This window comes from Ursus maritimus, unplaced genomic scaffold (genome assembly GCF_017311325.1).
Source record: "Ursus maritimus isolate PB19 unplaced genomic scaffold, ASM1731132v1 scaffold_2, whole genome shotgun sequence".
Lineage (NCBI taxonomy): Eukaryota > Metazoa > Chordata > Mammalia > Carnivora > Ursidae > Ursus > Ursus maritimus.
In genome coordinates this window covers 36,491,471-36,506,915 of record NW_024424452.1, presented here as the reverse complement: position 1 = coordinate 36,506,915, position 15,445 = coordinate 36,491,471, and the positions used below count along the sequence as shown (strand labels likewise).

General features: G+C 57.6%; 2 protein-coding genes and 1 long non-coding RNA gene across 5 annotated transcripts; 1 reads left to right on the top strand and 2 right to left on the bottom strand.

Annotated features, from left to right (window-relative positions):
• Window positions 1-382: 382 nt before the first annotated feature.
• LOC121103828 (putative cuticle collagen 80) lies at window positions 383-3,845 on the bottom strand. Of its 3 annotated transcripts, XM_040635450.1 has the most exons (6): window positions 3,392-3,531; window positions 2,657-2,869; window positions 2,291-2,439; window positions 1,123-1,269; window positions 570-618; window positions 383-461 (listed from the first exon to the last, which is right to left on the bottom strand). In XM_040635450.1, exons 3-6 carry the CDS (start codon window positions 2,402-2,404, stop codon window positions 412-414), a joined length of 360 nt encoding a protein of 119 aa, XP_040491384.1. In that variant the 5' UTR covers window positions 2,405-2,439; window positions 2,657-2,869; window positions 3,392-3,531; the 3' UTR covers window positions 383-411. The 3 variants fall into 3 exon arrangements, with proteins under 3 accessions (XP_040491384.1, XP_040491385.1, XP_040491383.1); XM_040635451.1 differs by having other exon boundaries at window positions 2,291-2,869; XM_040635449.1 differs by lacking the exons at window positions 383-461; window positions 570-618; window positions 1,123-1,269 and having other exon boundaries at window positions 2,214-2,869; window positions 3,392-3,845.
• On the top strand, window positions 3,610-15,075 carry MMP25 (matrix metallopeptidase 25). Its single transcript, XM_040635448.1, has 11 exons — window positions 3,610-4,091; window positions 4,478-4,610; window positions 5,558-5,699; window positions 5,775-6,067; window positions 10,389-10,565; window positions 10,658-10,742; window positions 10,921-11,003; window positions 11,287-11,439; window positions 11,511-11,768; window positions 11,878-13,602; window positions 14,595-15,075. Exons 1-10 carry the CDS (start codon window positions 4,002-4,004, stop codon window positions 12,147-12,149), a joined length of 1,686 nt encoding a protein of 561 aa, XP_040491382.1. The 5' UTR covers window positions 3,610-4,001; the 3' UTR covers window positions 12,150-13,602; window positions 14,595-15,075.
• Window positions 6,228-10,343, bottom strand: LOC103668512. The gene is made up of 2 exons (XR_005836120.1): window positions 9,064-10,343; window positions 6,228-8,042 (listed from the first exon to the last, which is right to left on the bottom strand). It is a non-coding gene; the product is annotated as an uncharacterized LOC103668512 (long non-coding RNA).
• Window positions 15,076-15,445: the final 370 nt, after the last annotated feature.

Here is a 15,445-nt window from a genome sequence, read left to right as displayed (position 1 = left end):
AGGTGACTGGAATCAACAAGCGGATGTCCCCACGTGCTCACCTAACGCGGACACCCGGGTCCACGACGTGAGTACACGTGGGGGCACTGATGGGCCGAATCGACACATTCCTCTTGTGGCCTCTACGGCGCGAAATGCCAGTAGGGGCTCTTTCATCTGCCAGCCAGACACAGAAGCAGCAGCTGGCCACGTGACAGATTCCCTGGTGGGAAGGTCCTGAACATTCAGGCGTGTCACAGTGACACTGGTCATCCTGGGGGCTGCAGATGGGTCCCGACAGGAAGAAACGCCGACTCTGGACCGGGCTTTGCTGACCCAGAAGTGGGCGTAAATGCTCAGAGCGCCATGAAATAACCAGAACAGAGAAGAGGGCACAGCCAACCAACATGTTTTCAGACCAAGGACCGCCGTTTACAGCCCGTAATGTCCAACGATGGGCAGAGAGATATCCTCCTCAGAGACTAGTTTGGCAGAGAATTGGAAGAGGCGATTAAAACATTGGTGTCTAAAATGGGGCGGGGGGGGAGGTTATAAAGGCTGGAAGGGCTGGCTTACACCCTCACACTCACCGTGAACACGAGTGGGTAAAGGAGCGTCCGCTCTGCTTTTCTGGAGGATCTGGGGAAGAGGGCGTGGGGAGGATGTCAGTGTCTCCTCCTCACCTCACCTGCTTTATCTCCTACCTGAAGCACTGGTCCTATGACCAGTGTCTGATTCAGCAAGGGGTCCTGAACAAGTCACTACAATTGTATTTTAAACCTTGTGTTAGAATTCCTACCGGCCTGACGGGGTGGGATGTGCCGTCACCCCATCTGGCAAAATTGGTATTACAGTAAAAGCAGTGCTCTTTGGGGCGCCTGGGTGGCACAGTGGTTAAGCATCTGCCTTCGGCTCAGGGCGTGATCCTGGCGTTATGGGATCGAGCCCCACATCAGGCTCCTCTGGTATGAGCCTGCTTCTTCCTCTCCCACTCCCCCTGCTTGTGTTACCTCTCTCGCTGGCTGTCTCTATCTCTGTCGAATAAATAAATAAAATCTTAAAAAAAAAAAAAAGCAGTGCTCTTTGGCTGGCGGTAAGCATAGCCCCCTGGCTCCACAGCTGCAGCCCCGTAACCTGACTTACCCTCTGCGGGCGGCAGTGGGCTGAGGGCAAGCACTTGCCGGACTGGCGCTCCTGCCCGCGATCTAGACCAGCACAGCGGCAGAACCCCAGGTACCTTCCGAAGGCCAGGGAGTTTGGGTACAAATGGAGAAAAGGAAGAATAGTGCTCTGGGGAAAGTAATGAATAAATGAGTTATGTCATAAGGCAATCCAATATTCCATGAATACCTCCAAAGAGGCTCAGAGCAAGAGATGATACTGTCATCTCAGCTCGATTATACCTGACGTCCAAAAGGGTGAAGCCATACGTGTGCTGAGACCACTCCTGCTTTTGCACCCTGACAAGATCGAGGAGAAGCCTGCAAAGCTGAGTGGCCTCACCCTGAGAGACGTGTTCATGCAATAGGACGATGGACTGGAATGATTACTACTGACTGCGTGGGGTACCAGTAATGTGCAGTACCTCAGTTGTATATGATTCTGCTGCAAGGGATCCGGTGGCCAGAGACCAGGTGTGTGTGTGTGTGTGTGTGTGTGTGTGTGTGTGTGTGAGTGACCATGTGTGAAATCATAGAAGAAAATACATACATTCGTCTTAGCCCCTGGGTCCTGGCACAGAGCTCCTAAATCTCTTGGAATTTCCTAGGTGATGGGAGTGTCTTTGTTGTAATGAGGTGACTCTGGGAGAGCTCCTGGACTGAGGCTAAGAGACCAGCCCGTGATCTGACGCTTGGAAATTTCAGCCCCATCTCCCATCACCCGGGGAGGAAAGAGGGACCAGAGACTGAGTTATTAGCCCATCGTGCCCACGTGATAAGCCCCCATAAAACTGCCCAAAGTTTGGGGTTTGGAGCTTGGAGGTTGGTACCATCTCCATGCTGGAGGGTGGCACCCCCTAGCTCCATGGGAACAGACGCTCTTGTGCTCATGACCCTCCCGGACCCCACCTGATGTATCTCTATCTGCTGTTTATCCTATCCTTTGGTATATCCTTCGCTACATAATAAACTGGTAACCTTGTCTCTGGGTTCTGTGAGCTGTTCTAGTGTACAAGTGAATGGGAGGAGAGGGGCTCGGGGACCCTACAATCTGTAGCCAATCTGGCAGAAGTTGTGGGTAACCAGGGGACCTACTACTTGTGATTGGCATCTGAAGTGGGGCAGGTGAGTCAGAGGGACTGAGCCCTTACCCTGTGGGGTCTGTGGTAACTCCAGTGAGTGTCAGGGTCCACCTGAGCTGCGGGACCCTCAGCTGGTGTCCCAAATAATGCTTTGGTGGTGGTGGTGGTGGGGAACCAGCACATCCAGGGGCGTCAGGGCGCTGGGAGCGCGGTAGTAGCTGGAGAGTAAAGGACACGCTGGGAAGGAGAAGTGCCGGTCTTTCCTACACACGCGATTCACCACGGGCCGCGCGGGGCTCACCCCACACCCCCCAACTTCTGTGTTGAAGTCCTAATCCCCAGGACCTCAGCCTGTGACTGCTCTTACAGGCAGGACCTTTCCAGAGGCGACGGAGGCAAAACCAGGGCGTGAGGGTGGCCTGACTGTGTCCTTACGGTTAGACGAGATGTGGGTGCCCAGAGGCAGCAGGGGCGCCGGGTACAGAGGAAAGACCAGGTGAGGACAGCCCGGGGCAGCCACCTGCCAACCCAGGGGTCTGAAATGGCAGGAAAACCAACGTTGCCGGTCCCTGGATCTTGGATTTCCAGCCTCCAAAAATAAATGTCTGTTGTTTCCGGCGCGGAGTCCGTGGTATTTTGTTAGCGCAGCTGGCGAGGACGCATACAGGATTTCAGTGTTTTAGTTTGTATCTCCTGCTCGCCAATTCTGCTCATTATTTATTTTATCTAAAACGCAGGGGGCCCCATCGCTGCCCTGCTGCAGACAGAGCAGCTGGACTCGCACGCACCTCGCCGCTCGCGGGGAAGTCCCCCACCCTCCCATTCCTCCCCGTCCTTCTCCTGCTGCAGGGCCTCCTAGCGCTGGGCTTCCCCGGCGGGGGTGAGGCGTGGCTCTGCGGGTCCCCAGGTCTCTGCGGGATCCGCTCCCGTACACCCCCTCCTCTGTCCCGCGCGTCTAGCACCCGCGGAAGGGGGCGCAGCCCACGGGGCTCGGGGAACGAAGGCGGGGAGCCGGGCAGCCGCACCGCGCACACCCGGGCGCCAGCAGAGCCGGGCGAGGAGGCGGCCTGGGACCCCGCAGAGAAGGGAAGCGTCCCAGCCTCCGGCTGCCGGCCGCGGGGTCTCCGGGAAGGGCGGCGGGGGGAGGGGCGCCCCTGAGCCTCCCCTCACCCGCCGGGCTGCTCGCCTTGCAGAAAGCAGAAACGAGAGCGGTGCCGCGGAGAGTCCCAGCGGAGCCGGGTTCTGGGAAGAGAAACTTGCGGGCGCGGCCGGGGGACCGGAGGCGGGGGCGCTTGGCAGGGGTTCCTCGCCGCCCCCCGCCGGCGCCGCCCGCGCTCTCGGAAGCCGGCTCCCCCCTGCTCGCTGGGCGTCCGAGGGCTGGGGCATTCATTGGCCTCGCTGGGCCGCCGGCGCTCATCGGCTGCAGCAGCCCTGCCCCGCCTGGAGGGAGGGGCCGCCCGTGCCGCGCGGGGTCCAGCGGGGCCGGCCCGGGACCCAGAGGCCGCGGCCGTGCACCCGGAGCCTGCACCTCCGCCCCCTCCCGCGCCTTCTCAACCCTCCCGGGATCCGCAGCGACCCCCGGCCCACCTGGGCCCTCCGCTGGACGTCTCCGGGTCCCCTGCATCGTGCCTCCCAGGGTCCCGGACTCGCAGCGCGGCCCCGGGTCCCCCCGCCCACCCCTCCCACCTCGCGCAGGGATCCCCGAGCTTCTCCGAGCCCCGGGCCCCCTCCCCCAGGTCCCCAGAGCGGCCCTGGGCAGGCCCCCTCGAGCCCTGCGGGCATGCTCCGGCTCCTGGCGCTGGTGCTCCCGCTGCTGCCGCCGCCGGGACGCACCCGGGAGCCCTCCGCTCAGGACGTGAGCGCAGGAGTGGTGAGTGCCGGGGTCTGCGGGCTCCTGGGATCTGTGGGGTGGGGGTGGGGTCCGGACGGGGCTGGGGGCTGATTCAATTGTCCAAAGAGTGACTGGGGATGGGGCCTGGGGACCCAGATTCTTGGACCCATCAGGTTTGGGTCTGGGATTTGAAGATCTGTTGAGGGGTAGGGGTGGGGAGGTGGAGGACAGGACAGTTGGGTCCGAACACAACCCAGGGCTGGAGAGCCCGGACTTTGAGATGGGCAGCAGGCAGTCACTGGGACTGGGCCCCCTGGGCTCCAGCTGCCTGGATGCCTGGCGAGAGGTGGGGCTTCCAGGATGGTGGTGGGAAGGGGGCATCTCTCCAACTCATCCTGCTTCAGGGGTTCCCTCCTATGGTCTAGGACTGGCTGACCCGCTATGGCTATCTGCCACCACCCCACCCTGCCCAAGCCCAGCTGCAGAGTCCTGCAAAGCTGAGGGATGCTATCAAGGTCATGCAGAGATTTGCTGGGCTGCCTGAGACAGGCCTCCTGGGTAGGTAGACCCCCACCCCTCCCCAGCCCCGCCTCTGCACCCAGCCTGATCATTAGCCAGCAGTATCTAAACCTCAGCACGCACCTGAATCACAGGAGCTATGAAATGCTGGTCTTGGGGCCAAACCCAGGAGATTCTCAGGCATTCCTTTTTCAATAAATATTTACTAAGAATCTCTTACGTGTAAGGCCATTTCAGGCTCTGCTGGTGCAGTGATGAACAAAGCAGAAAAGGTCCCTGCTCTCATAGGACATACACACAGATCAAGAACAAAAATATGCAAGATAATTTCAGATAGTGATTCGTGTTTTGAAGAAAATAAAATGCTGGTCAGGGCAGATCCCTCTGAAAGGTGTCCTGGGGTGAGAGGAGCTCAAATGACACAAAGAACTCAAAGAACACAAATAGGAGGGGCCAGCCATTTGAAGATGTGGGAGTGTCCCAGGGAAGTGCAAAGGCTCTGTGGTAGCCACTAGCTGGTGTGCTTATAATGAGAGAAGGATTGAAGGCCGGAGACCCAGCCAGCCTGGGGGCTTTGGACTTGAGGATGTGGTGAGGACTAGGGATATAGGGTGTGAGGTGTGAGTAAGCAACCTCCCAGGGGGCTCCGGCCTCAGGGAGAGGAGCCTGCACTGCAGCCCCCTTGGCTCCTTTCTCCAAGTCCAAGCACCAGGGCTCAGGGAAGCAGGACCCCCAGAGTATGGCAGCCCGCCCATCCAGGGCCAGGTGAAGAGTTTAACACTGCCCTGAAGAGCAAGGTCCTAATTTGACCTGAGCTGGCTACCAGAACTGGATAGCCTGTGTTCAAATCCAAGCTGCGGGGCCTCCTTGGGCCAGTTGTTTAACCTTTCCGAGCCTCAGTGTGTCTGTGTAGAAAGGGAGCTGGTACCATGATCAGAGCAGGTTGTCCTGCTGCTGATCCCCTCCCCCTACAACCTTTCCCCCAGACGCGGTGACGATGGCCACCATGCAGAGGCCCCGCTGCTCCCTGCCCGATGTGCTGGGGGTGGCAGAGCTGGTCAGGCGCCGCCGGCGCCGCCGGTATGCTCTGAGCGGCAGCATGTGGAGGAAGCGAACCCTGACGTGGAGGTAGGTCCTGGTGCACACCCCACCCTGGCCTGCCTGCTGGGCCCTGCGTGGAATGGCTGCCTTCTCTCTCCCCAGGGTCCGCTCCTTCCCCCAGAGCTCAGCACTGACCCAGGAGACGGTGCGGACCCTCATGCACCATGCCTTGGCCACCTGGGGCATTGAGTCAGGCCTCAGATTCCAGGAGCTGGTTTCTCAGGACCCGGCGGAGCCCGACATCCTCATCGACTTCGCCAGGGCATACCACCAGGACAGTTACCCCTTCGACGGGCAGGGAGGTACCCTAGCCCATGCCTTCTTCCCCGGGGAACACCCCATCTCTGGGGACACTCACTTCGATGACGAGGAGACCTGGACTTATGGGTCAAAAGGTACAATCTCCCTATTCTGAGAGGTCCTCTCCCCAGGTCTGTCTGTCCTTAAGAATTCGGTTTGAATCATGTGTCGATGGGGCTGTATCAGTTGGCCTTCTCCGGAGAAACAGAACCAGTAGGATGCACGCGCGCGCGCGCGCGCGTGAGTGTGTGTGTGTGTGCACGCAAAGTGATTTATTTTAAGGAATTGGCTCACAGGATTGTGGAGGCTGACAAACCCAAAATCTATAGGATGGGCCCAGAGGCTGGAAATTCAAGTGAGAGTTGATGGTGCAGTCCTGAGTCTGATATCTGCAGAGCAAGCCAGGTGGCTGGAAACCCAGGCATGATTTCTGTGTTGCAATCTTGAGGCAGAATTCCTTTCTCTCTGGAAACCTCAGGTTTTGGTCTTCGGGCCTTCAACTGATTAGACAAGGCCCACCCACTATGGAGCATGATCTGCTTAATTACAGTCAACTGATTGTAGATGATAATCACATCTACAAAATAACCTACACAACAACATCTAGACTGGTGTTTGATGAAACAACTGGGCACCATAGTCTGGCTAAATTGACACAAAAAATTACCCATCACTGAGGCCTCTCAGGCCTTCAGCTCTGAGCTGCGGACTTAGGTGAAAACAGCTCCTTGTGGCAGCTGAGTCAGAAGAGTAACCGGCAGTTGCTACACACGGTGACACAACTTGGGGGAATCCTAGCAGGAAGTCCTCCAGCCTGTTGTGCTCAGAGGAGAGACCTACCCAAAGCCTTTGACTGACAGGGCTTCCTAGAAGTGGTGGCTTTGTTCATCCCACATGTGTATACTGAGGGCCAACTAGCACACGAGGTCCTGCTCCCCTGGGGTATGTGGGGCAGGGAGGACGCAGAGAAAGGCGCAAGCCAATGAGCTACCTGAGTCCAGGGTCATCAGGGGTAGGAGCACAGGGGGACATCTGGGGCTGGAAGGCTGAAATGTGTTGGGAGCAAGACTATAGAGGACAGATGGTGTGTTGCATAACACAGAGGGCTGTGGAGGCACGGGGACAGAATGGGGAGGGTGGGAGAAGGGAATGGGAGCCAGGGAAGGCTTTGCATTGTGGAGCTGCCCCTGGCTGCAGGGTCCAGGAAAGAGATGGTGCTGGGGGGGGGGGGGGGGGCAGAGGACAGTTGAGACTTTGAGGGCAAAGACTGCGATCTAACCAGACCCTGGGGGCAGAGAGGATGGGGAGGAAGGGGTGATGGTTAGGCTTCTGACTTGGGCCCCTGGAGCAGGAAGAGCAGGCTCTCAGATGGCAAAGGGGAGTTCAGGTTGGCTGTGTATTTGTAGCGCTTGTGGGCCGTTCAGTGTGGGCAGAACATTCGCGGTCGAGCGCCTCGTTCTAGAACTGAGACTTCTCGGACTTAGGTCAGGTTCCCCATAAGTGAGCTTGAGATGAAAGTTCTTGTGCAAGCAGTTTTTCAGGGTATGTTCTCTTTCTCAAGAGAAAGGGAAACAAGAGCGGGCTGGGGAAAGCAGCTAAGTCAGGATGCGGTTTCTGCTGAGAGGAGCCTGAGCCCCAGGGCTGGTCCTGCCTGGAGGCAAGGGGTCCAGCTCTTCTAGTCACTTGGCAACTCTCCATTGGCTGTGAGCTGCCACAGGGAGGCTGGCCAGGAGGGAGAGCTTTTTCTGGGGAAGGAGGGAGCCAGGGGATGGGCACACAGGCTCTGAATTAGGCAAGGTGCCCATAGCATCCACAGAAGTGAGGCTGTGTAACGCAGCATTTAAGCATGCCGGCTTGAAGGAAACTGCAGTCAGGGCTCCTCCGCTGCTGCGATGTGCTCAGTTTCGTCGTCTGAGAATGGGGATTATAATGGCACCTGCTGGCAGGTACGCTTGTAATTCACCTCCAGCTGTCAGCACAGGGCCCGCACACAGTAGCACTCCGCTCGCTGCCAGCTGCTATGAGCTGGGCCTGGTGGCGCTCAGGGGTTGGTAAGTTTCCGGGAGGAGACTGTAGAATGGAAAGGTCAAGCACAGAGCTGTGGAGAGCCCCGCAGTTAAGGGGAGGGTAGAAAGAGAGGAAGAACCAAAGGAAATGCAGAAAGAACAGGCCCACAGGTGACCAAAAACAAGAGTGAAGAAGGAAGCAGGCAGCAGTGGGCAGGGCAGCAAGCCAGTCCACTAAGTTATATGGGCCTGGATCTGATCATCCGAGGACAAAGTGACCTTGGCGCCTACAGACTTGGTGGATAGGGGAGGGGTCCCAACCACGGTGAGGTTAGGCATGAGAGGAGCTGAGGAAATGAAAAATGAGTTTAGACCACTCACCACAGAACTTGCTAGGGAAGGAGAGGTGTGTGGATGGGGGCAGATAGGTACTGGGGTGGCTTAAGATGAGGGAGTCTTGAGCACTTGGTGATGCTGGATGAGCCAACAGAAAGAAAGAGATGGGGGATGGATGCATGGATTCATGCATGGATAAGTGGATGGATGGATGGATAGATGCACGAATGGATGGATGGGTAGACACATGGGTGCAGGGATGCAGGGATGGATGGAGGGGTGGGTGGGGCATTGTCCTTGTCCTTGAGGAGGTAAGTGAAGCAGGATCCTTGCACAGGACAGGGCAGGGCAGGAGGCAGGAGGGGAGCATGGGGGAGGTGGAGCTATCTGCCCAGGCACGCAGGAAGTTACAGATTGCATCGGATGGCCTGTCTTGATGAAATAGGAAACACATTCATCAGCATTTGTCACCTAAGAGTTGGGGGCCAGAGCTGGCGAGCATCTTGAGGGGCTGTGGGCCTGGAATTGAGGATAGTGGAGAGTGCAAAGGAGCTGTCTGTTGAGGTCTAGAGCAGAGCTGAGAGGAGGTACTGAGGAGCCCGGAAGACTGGCTGCTGGGGAATCTCATGGGCTAGGGCTGCAGTTGTGTGTCTCGCCCCGGCTGCAGAGCGTGAGAAGGGTGCAAGGAAGGGTGCGGCCTGAGGAGACGCAAAGCAGGGGAGGAGGGGTGAGGGATGAAGGAGATCTACCTGATGTAGACACCAGGCTTCCTCCAGTTTCTCAGAAAAAGGCCTCAGGGCAATAAGGAAACCCACAGTCAACGACGAAATTCATCAATACATGTGCAGTTTGACCAAGACCGCCTGAAGTCGTGCTGAATGGCAGGACAACACGGCCAGAGTACTTGGCTATACTGCCATTTGACTCGACCTCCTTGTGCCTCAATGACAGTGCCACCTGTCAAATGAGGACAGAAGGAAGAGGTTTTATGAGAGGAGAATGAGGGCAAGTACTTGCTACTCTCCCTAAGACTCACTCACGCATCTCTTACACTTTCATCCAGCAGCCCTTGGGGCTGAGAGAAATGTGCTTTTCGGATCACCAGGTCCCTTCCAATAAACCCACTTTCAACAGTGATGGCCTGAGTTAGAGATTTCCATGCAGCAGATCAACATCTGTGGAGATGGTGCCTCCTAGGGCAGCTGCTGCCTCTCTTGCTGTCTTGCTCTCTTGGCCTCTCGGCGGCTGGAGTAGGAGCTGGCAGGTGGATCGATGAGGAGCTGGGATTTGGCCAGCAATGGGGAGCGTGAAGAGGCTCACTCCTGGCACCCAGGCTGGTCCCCAAGGAAGAGGCTGTGGTCAGAGAGGCTGGGAACGAGGCCGGCCGCCAGGGCCAGCAGGCTGTGGTCTGAGAGTGCCTGCCCGAGGAGACGGATGGAGCTGCAGAGGCAGGGAGGCAGCCGGGACCTCAGGGAGGCAGGGGAGGGGTGGAGGCTGTGGGAAGGGGAAGATGGGGGAGGGTGACCGAGGACTGAGGGGAGGGGGGCACTGAAGGGGTGCACATGGAAGGAGGAGGGAGCACCCTGGGGGTGGGAACAGGGTGAAGGTCTTGAGAACCCAGGCCAAGGAGCCCATGGGTGGGGAGTTCTGACCACAGGCTGGAGCGGGGAGGAGGGAAACTCCAGGGACTGGGGCTTCCTCGAGAGAGAAATACATGCACCCCCAGGTTCCTGCTTCCCCCAGAGTGTTTCCCTACGCGCAGGCTTCCCTGCCTGGGGGCCAGCGCTACACCAGGAAGGTCACCCCTTCCTCTGCCCTGACTGTCTCCTCCTGCCCCTTCCTTAACCTCTTCAGCCCCGTACCCAAGTTTCCAGAACTGCCAAACAAGGCTACTCAAAAAAATCTACCAAATAAGTGAACGCACACAGGCAGGACAAAATGGGTCACGGAAGGGTCTGGGTATAGCCATCCCCGGAGGGTCTCCTGGTTGCTCCTGTCTGCTGGCAGGCCCCACTCCAGGGGGCCTGGTGCGGGGCAGGGGCACAGCTCTAGCCCAATTTCCCTCCTTCCCCAGACGGTGAGGGGACTGACCTGTTTGCTGTGGCTGTTCATGAGTTTGGCCACGCCCTGGGCCTGGGCCACTCCTCAGCACCCAACTCAATTATGAGGCCCTTTTACCAGGGCCCAGTGGGCGACCCGGACAAGTATCGCCTGTCCCAGGATGACCGCGAAGGCCTGCAGCAGCTCTACGGTACAGGGGTTCGGGAGGGGTGGTTGGCCCTGTGGCCTCTGCCACAGCAGGGTCAGGGAACTCACGCCTCTCCTCTCCGACTCTCTCCACAGGGAAAGTGCCCCAAACCCCATATGATAAGCCCACAAGGAAACCCCTGGCTCCTCCTCCCCCACCCCCTGCCCTGCCCCCCGACAGGTGAGTCCCTCTCCAGCTGTATGATGGGGGAGGGGGGGAAGGCCCCTAACCCTCGGTGTGGTCCTTGGTGAGATGGGCACGATGAGAGTCCCTACCTCACAGGACTGTCCGAACCGAGGTTAAGCAGAAAGACCAGGAGCCGGGGCCCCTCTCTGCTCACCTCTCCTTCCCTTTGTAGCCCCTCTCTTCCCATCCCTGACCGATGTGATGGCAGTTTTGACGCTATCGCTAACATCCGTGGTGAAATCTTCTTCTTCAAAGGTCAGTCACTCCAGATCTCCCCTGGCCACATAGAGTTGGCTTCCTACCCCCTCAGGATGACCCACCAAGCCTGTGGGCTTCCCCAGATGCGACTCTCTGTGCTAAAAGCACAAGGCAAGGTCTGGGAGAGCTGACTCCAGGGTCACTGCATCCTTGAAACCCAGACGGCCTTGCTGGGCCAGCGGCGGGAGAGAGAGCCAGCACTGTCTCCCCGCCCCGAGCTCTGAGGCAGAACACCCCTTGCCATCTCACGCCCCCACGCCCGCCCCTTGTTCCGCCACAGGCCCCTGGTTCTGGCGCCTGCAGCCGTCGGGACAGCTGGTGTCCCCCCGGCCCGCCCGGCTCCACCGCTTCTGGGAGGGGCTGCCCGCCCAGGTGAAGGTCATCCAGGCCGCCTACGCGCGGCACCCGGACGGCCGCATCCTCCTCTTCAGCGGTGAGTGGGCGCCGGGGCGCGGCTGGGCCCGCGCGGGGGGCGCGCCTGCTCACCGGCCGGCTCCCCCGCAGGCCCCCAGTTCTGGGTGTTCCAGGACCGGCAGCTGGAGGGCGCCCCGCGGCCGCTCACCGAGCTGGGGCTGCCGGCGGGAGAGGAGGTGGACGCCGTGTTCTCGTGGCCGCTGAACGGGAAGACCTACCTGATCCGGGGCCAGCGGTACTGGCGCTACGACGAGGCGGCGGCGCGCCCGGACCCCGGCTACCCCCGCGACCTGAGTCTTTGGGAAGGGGCGCCTCACGCCCCGGACGATGTCACCGTCAGCAACACAGGTGGGAGAGGGTGCGGGGGGGCTGGAGGCCTGAGGGTTTCGGAGAGACGGGGCGCCGCGGGAGGGGCAGCCTGAACCGGCCCCCGAAGTGTCTCCTCCCTCCCCCGCAGGTGACACCTACTTCTTCAAGGGCGCCCACTACTGGCGCTTTCCCAAGGGCAGCGTCAAGGCGGAGCCCGACTCCCCCCAACCCATGGGCCCCAAGTGGCTGGACTGCCCGGCCCCCAGCGCTGGCCCACGCGCCCCCAGGCCCCCCAAAGCGACCCTGGAACCCGGGACTTGCGATTGTTCGTGCGAGATCAATCAGGCCTCAGGGCGGCCGTCGCTGTCCTTCCTGCTGTCCCTTCTGGCCCTGCTGGTGGGGGACGTCGCCTCCCGTTAAGGGGGACGGGTCTCCCACCGCGGGTCTGTGTGTGTGTGTGGGGGGGGGGGCTGAATCGCCGCGGAGGCGCGTCCTCTGTTCCCAGGGGCGGGACTGCGGGGACGCAGCTGGGAGCATGTGGGTAGAGCTAAGCCCTGGGGACCGGGGACAAGCGGCTGGCGCTTAGACTGGACCAGTCATGCGCTCGGCGTCGCCTCCCCCGCCCCCACCTGCACGGTTACTTTTCCCGCAGGAAGCTCCTCTTCTCGGAAACGCTGGTGTTTTTGGGAGCGCAGCGGCCAACTGCCGCCTGCCCCCGCCTGGCAACGCGGGCCCCCAATGGCGGTTCTGGGCTGTTGGGGCTTTAGAGGAATGTCCTGACTGGGGAACTTAACTCGAGGCTCTGTCTCCACCCTCTGCTCCGAGTTTCCCAGGACTGTCCCACCCTGTCCCGCTTCCATGACGTCCTCAATGCCCCAGGGATGGGGACCCCAGACCCAGCCCTGAAACTACCCCTGAGCACCCATGGGCGTGTCCCATGTCTTGGGTGACATCAGTGGCCACCCAGATGACCCTCCACAACCTAAGCCCTGTGGACCTGCTTTCTGGTCACCACTCTGGACCCAGTACTGTCCCCGTTCAACAGAACACCCTCCTATCCCTACAGATCCTCTCAGTGCCTCCATATGAGTGTCCGCCACTTCCTTCAAGGAGAACTCGTGGGCTCTCCTCAGTTCCACGCGGTGGGAGGATGGTGGACTCAGTTCCCCTCAATCCAGGGCCACTGCTTCCTCAGCACCCTGGGTGAGGAGTGGGTGGGCCACCCCATTCACCCCATGCTCCCCGTGGAATTCATGATCTAAACCAGTGCCTCTGGTACTATACTTCTGGAATATTCCACATCAGCATCACCTACTGAACTTAAAAATGCAGACCTCACGCCCTCACCCTGAATGAGGGTGGGGGCAAGAGTCTGCATTTGAGTAAGCTTGGGGGGTGGGCAAGGGAGCTGGGACAGCAGCTGTCAACCCTGTTGTGTGGTTTTCCTGTGTCTCGGCCATGTTCTCCCTCCTAGGGGCCAACCTCTTCACATTCTTGGTAGAGTCAAGTTGATGGCCCTGGTCTATGAGTGGAGCAACTTAGCAACTATTTCTTGGGTTGCCATCCAGCCCACAGTGCTGCCTGGGGCAGGGGCCACGGGCGGAAGTCCCTGCATGCAGGGAGATTGCCTGTCATCAGTGGGTCGCAAGGAGCTGACCAGTAGGAGGGCAAAAACCAGAGGTCTTCAACCAGTCCTGACCTGGGAATCCTAAGCTGCCAGAAAACCAGAAATCTGGGCCTCTGTCAGGATCCCTTCAAAATACGTGGAGGAGGAAACTTTGTGTTTTAAAAGCTTATGAGCCCCAGACAGGAGGACAAGGAAAATGATTGGACGGAAAGCCCTTCATTGCTTCTGTGCACACACGGACCTGGGGTGAGTTTGGCAGCAGGAACTTGACAGACCTGAATCGCTCTGTTTTGTAGAAGAACTTGGGGCTCAGAGTTGATGGGCACTGGGGTGGCAGATGGAGAGAAAGACTGCGGGAAGGAAGCAGAGAGAGGAACCCTAAAGTTGGCTAGGGGAGCTCAGAGGAGGAGCATCCAAGCTGAAATCTGGGGCTCCTGTCATTCCTCCATGGAAACTTCTCCAGCCTTTAAAAATATACTAAGTATGCTATGGAAAAATGCCATGTCAAATTGATGAATTTTATTTTTAAAATGGTATTGTCCCATAATCAAAATGTAAAACATTTGTGCTTCAAAGGACACCCTAAAAAATGAAAAGACCGCCCACAAAATGGGAGAATACATTTGCAAAGGACATATCTGATAAGAGACTTGTATCCAGAATATATAAAATACTCTTATATTTCATAACAAGAAGATAAATAACCCCGTTTAAAAATGGGCAAAGGATCAGAATAGACATTCCTCCGAGGAAGATATACAAGTGGTCAACAAGCACAAGAAAGATGTTCCACATCACTAGTCCCAAGGGGAATGCAAATCAAAACCACACCGAGATACTGTTTCACACCCACGAGGGTGGCTAGACTCAAAACAACATCATCGTAAGTGCTGGTGAGGAGGTGGAGAAATTGGAGCCCTCACACACTGCTGCTGGGATACAAAATGGTGCAGTAACTTTGAAAAACAGTCTGGTGGTTCGTCAAAGAGGTGAAAACATAGTTACCGTATGAGTCAGCCATTCCACTCCCAGGTGTTTACCTAAGAGAAGGAAAAACCTATGTCCACGCAGAAACTTGCACACATGTTCATAGCAACAGGATTTGTAATAGCCAAAAGGTAGAAACAACCCAAATGTCCCATCAATAGGTGGACGTATACATAAGGTGGCATACTCATGCACGGAATATTATTGAGCCATAAAAAGGAATGAAGTTCTTTTCTTCTTCTTTTTTTAAGATTTTATTTATCTATTTGAGAGAGAGCACACGGCAGAGGGTAAGGGAGAAGCAGACTTCCTGCTGATCCAGGAGCCCACTGCCCCCGGGATCATGACCTGAGCGGAAGGCAGAGGCTTAACTGGTGGAGCCACCCGGACGCCCCAGGAATGAAGTTCTGATTCATGTTGCCACCAAGATGGATTGAAAACCCTGTGCTAAGTGCAAGGAGCCAGACACAAAAGGTCACACAGTGTGACCATTTCCCTGTGATTCCATTTATGTGAAATGTCTAGAACAGGAAAATCTGGGGACAGATAGTAGATGAGGGGTTGCCTAGGACTGGTGCAGGTGGGGTTTTGGGATTGGGGGGTTCCGGCTAAGGGGTATGGGATTTCTCTTTGAGGTGATGAAAATCATACGCTTTGGTGGATGAATTGCGTGTGAATTATTTCTCACTAAAACTATAAAGAAAATGGTACACTTCGCAATGAAACACAAAATGCCTACAGATGGTGGTCCTTGTGAGACAGTCATGGAGAGGCCAAGTGTCCCATGGGGTCGGGGAGCTGGCGGTGCCCTGATGAAGCCCAGAAGTATTACTTGCAGGTGAAGCAGGAGCAGCTGTCTTCTCTCTTCCCACCTGGAATTTCAAGATGGCTCAGGGAAAGATCTGGACTCCTAGATGTGCAAAAGGAGTTTCAGGCCATTGATGGGCTCCTAAGGGGCAAGGAGATGCCGGCCGGGGTCTAGTGAAAGCAAGTGAGACTTTCACCAAGGAAATGTGCTTTATAGTTCTGTCCTTCTGGTGGCCCCCCGGGAGCCCAGGTCCTCTTTGAGGATGTTAGGGGCTGAGTTGTATCCCACAAACTC